General features: G+C 55.8%; 1 protein-coding gene across 1 annotated transcript; it reads left to right on the top strand.

The window, feature by feature from the left end:
* Window positions 1–91: 91 nt before the first annotated feature.
* Window positions 92–2,278, top strand: TICAM1 (toll-like receptor adaptor molecule 1). The gene has a single exon (XM_009873140.1). It carries the CDS (start codon window positions 92–94, stop codon window positions 2,276–2,278), a length of 2,187 nt encoding a protein of 728 aa, XP_009871442.1.
* The last annotated feature ends 1,057 nt before the right edge of the window (window positions 2,279–3,335 follow it).

The raw sequence follows: 3,335 nt of genomic DNA, 5'->3' as shown, positions 1-3,335 counted from the left end.
ACGGAGCAGGGCAGGGGAACAGCCCGTGGCTGTGATATGCTCCTTCCATCCATGCTGCTGCAGTCCGCTGCCTGGGCCACCAGCTGATGCGATGGCAGAGCGCACCGAGCTCCAGCCAAGCTTTGAGGACGTTTTTCGTATTCTATCTCAGACCCCGCGGGACAAACTCCTTAACCTCAAACATAAATTGAAGCGCTCAATACCTGGACCCAGTAGCAAACTACTGCAAGCCATGGTCCTGATTACTCTGAGGCAAGAAGAGGATGCGAGAATTTGTTTGGACGCCTTGAGAGACAACCAGGCAGCCCAGTACATCCACCAGACCAAACTGGGGGCTGCAGCAGGAGCGCAGGGAGATGGGGAGGATTTGCAGCCCCCCCAGCTGGATGGAGCTTCCATGGGGCTGCTGGCACGGATCTACTCGGTGTTGCTGGAGGAAGAGCTGTGCAGTCGGGAAGCCCTGGACAAAGCCGGCCGGGCTGCCACCAATGCCCGCAGCGCCCGCGAGGAAACTCAGGGGCACACAGGCAACAGCATCCCAGCTGGAGAGCAAGAAAGACGGGGCTCCGCTGTCACCATGGGCCCAGGGGACGAATTTCAGACGCTGAGATCTGATGCGAGCGTAGGATTTCTCAAGGCAGCCAGCCCCAACTACGTGGTGAGGAGTTCTCCAGTGCAGATTGGAGGCAACTCAGACCCTTCACACCCATGGACCTCGTGCTCCTTAGGGAGTCCCTCTTTGTCCAGTCGCTTTGAGATCAGTGCGTCGCCAACAGTCGTTTTTCACACCCATCCTCCTTCCCACGACAAGCGCGTCCCCGAGCGCGTCCCTCAGCGCAGCCGGTCGCACGAGGCAGGCACCAGTGGCACTGGACAACCTGACAGGGACAGACAGAGCCACGGCCTGCAGGAAATGAGCTGGGCCAGCAGATACAGTTCTCATCCCGGGCAGGACGTGGGTGCCCAAGCCACCCGACCGGAGGTTCTGCAGGTCAGTTCGCGTCGCCCAGCTCGCTCCGTTGCCGAAACACGGCCCGCGACGGCAGCTGGGAACCAACCCGTTGAAAGCTGTGATGTTCCCAGCACAGTGACAGCGGAAGCTCAGGCACCAAAAGAGCACAGAGACACAAAGCGAGATGACAAGCAATTCTCTACACATCTTCCTGACTCGAGAGCTACAGTGGATACTGGTCCTGCCCGCAGGCCCGTGGAGAACTCCTACGTTCCAGCAGGCATTCCTTCTAACGCTGCACCTGCTTCCCTAATAACGTGTTCCCTTCCTCCTCCTACCTACTCCTTCGCCTCAACCCTTCCCACTCCTCTTTGGGGAGCTCCTGCCAATTTCTCGTATCCCCCTCCCTTCCCCTCATCCCCCTCTCCAGCCTGGTCTCCTCCTCTCAGAACTGCAGAGCCAGCGCCTCCATCAGAGATAGATGATGGAGAGAGAAAGTTCTTCACTTTTGTAATCCTGCACGCTAGTAAAGATGAGGCAGTTGCCAGTCGGGTCAAGAACCTGCTGGAGGGCATGGATGTTCCCAACGGCGCAACGCTCTGTGAGGACTTCTCCATTGCCGGATGCAGCCACCTGACTTGTTTCCAGGAGGCCATGGAAAACTCCGCTTTCATCATCCTTCTGCTGACCAAAAACTTCCTGTGCGACCTGTGTAAGTTCCAGACAAACACTGCTCTCATGGAGTCCATCCAGAACCCATCCAAGCATGACTCGGTCATCCCTTTCATACCCAAGGAGAACCGCCTGGATCGGAGTCAGATCCCCAACACGCTCGGTGCGCTGATACCCTTGGATGAGAACTCCCCTGGGTTCTCCAGCACGGTGAAGAAAACCTTTGCCTCCAGCAGGATCAGTCAGAGAAAAGCCATGTGGGACCAGATGCAGAGAAGGAAACTCCAGGTGTACGAGGAACAGCATCAACCGCTGCCGACATTCGCTGCTCTGAACCTCGGCTCCCTCCCCCACGTGCCTCCAACACACCCACAGCCGCCGTCACCCCAACAGTGGTGCCCCCCAGCTGCGACTGCCCTTCCTGCCACGTACCCCCCACCCCTCGCTGGTCACCCCCTGCCTGCTCAGATGGATCCTTCTCCTCTCCAACCACTTCAGCTCCCCCTGGGCCACTACAACGGGCTGCTGGGGGCGGGAGGCATCTCCGTGGTCAACATCCAACACGCTCAGATGGTTCAGGTCGGGACCGACAACACGATGCGGGCAGGGACTGTCGTGCCGCATCCACAGGGCAGCGAGGAAGGAACCACGTAGAACGGTTGGTCAGAAACTCAGCCGAGGCTGGAGGCGCCCTCATGTCATTTCAAATCCGAGATTATAGTGATTCTGCTGGGACTGGGCCTATTCTTATTTCACTGTGGGTGAACGGTGCTACTTTCCTGGAGCTCAGGAGAAAATTACTTTCTTTTTTGTTGGACAAAAGAGGTTACGATTCCCTGAGACTGTTTTCCTTGTGCTTATTTTCAAGTAACTGAGAAAACTTTCCCTGATTTTCCGAGGCTACTGGTAGGTTTTACAAATAAATTTTAATTAATTTATTTGCACACCCACAGCCGCTTCTTGTATAATTAACCACGTTAATAGCCTATCCCGGATAGCCTATCAGGGATATTTGAAAAACTGTTCCGCGTGTCTGTACCTCTGGGGTAGAAGGTGTTGGGAGACAGCACGCCGGGCTCCTGCTCCGTAATGTGCTGCCGACCAAATATCTGGAGGGGAAAATCTTCAAGGGGTCACTCTGGGGAGCTGCTGTGGCCCATCAAGGTGCTAAACACCGCAAGGTCCCCCCTTTTTCTTCCAGCAGGCCTCTCGGCTGCGGATTGCAGCGTATCCTCTCGGCCCTTCACGCCGATGCCTGCTCTCCGTGGGCAGAGCTCTCCCCTCGCAGCAGCACGCCCGCAGCACCGTTCCCCCCAGACGTCTCACGTCAGGCCCAGGAGGGTTCAGGGTTCCAGCTTCACAGACTTCCGAGAGGCCTCGGGGCTGAAGTATCAAGAGATCACTTTTCCCAGTTCCCCTCTGAAACTACAGAGAGGGAAGTTTTTTGGTTCTGAAAGACACAATTCCCATGTGCCCCTGGAGACACGGCCTGAACTATTTTTGTATTTAAGAAAACTCTTAAAATTGCTGAGATTACACACCAGACATGAGGCTAAACAATAAGCTTTAGAGAAAAAAAATATAAATTACTTAATGAAGGTGGAATGAGAGGGGGGAGATGTGGAAAAAGTCTGAGGAGGCAGAAGCTGAGCATCCACCACCTCAGAGGTGGGACCGGGCCCTGTCACACTGGCGGCCGCACCGAGAAACG

Source organism: Apaloderma vittatum, unplaced genomic scaffold, assembly GCF_000703405.1.
Source record: "Apaloderma vittatum isolate BGI_N311 unplaced genomic scaffold, ASM70340v1 scaffold25907, whole genome shotgun sequence".
NCBI classification, from domain to species: Eukaryota; Metazoa; Chordata; class Aves; order Trogoniformes; family Trogonidae; genus Apaloderma; species Apaloderma vittatum.
The sequence above is the reverse complement of the archived record's forward strand: the minus strand, read 5'-3'. Positions and strand labels throughout refer to the sequence as shown.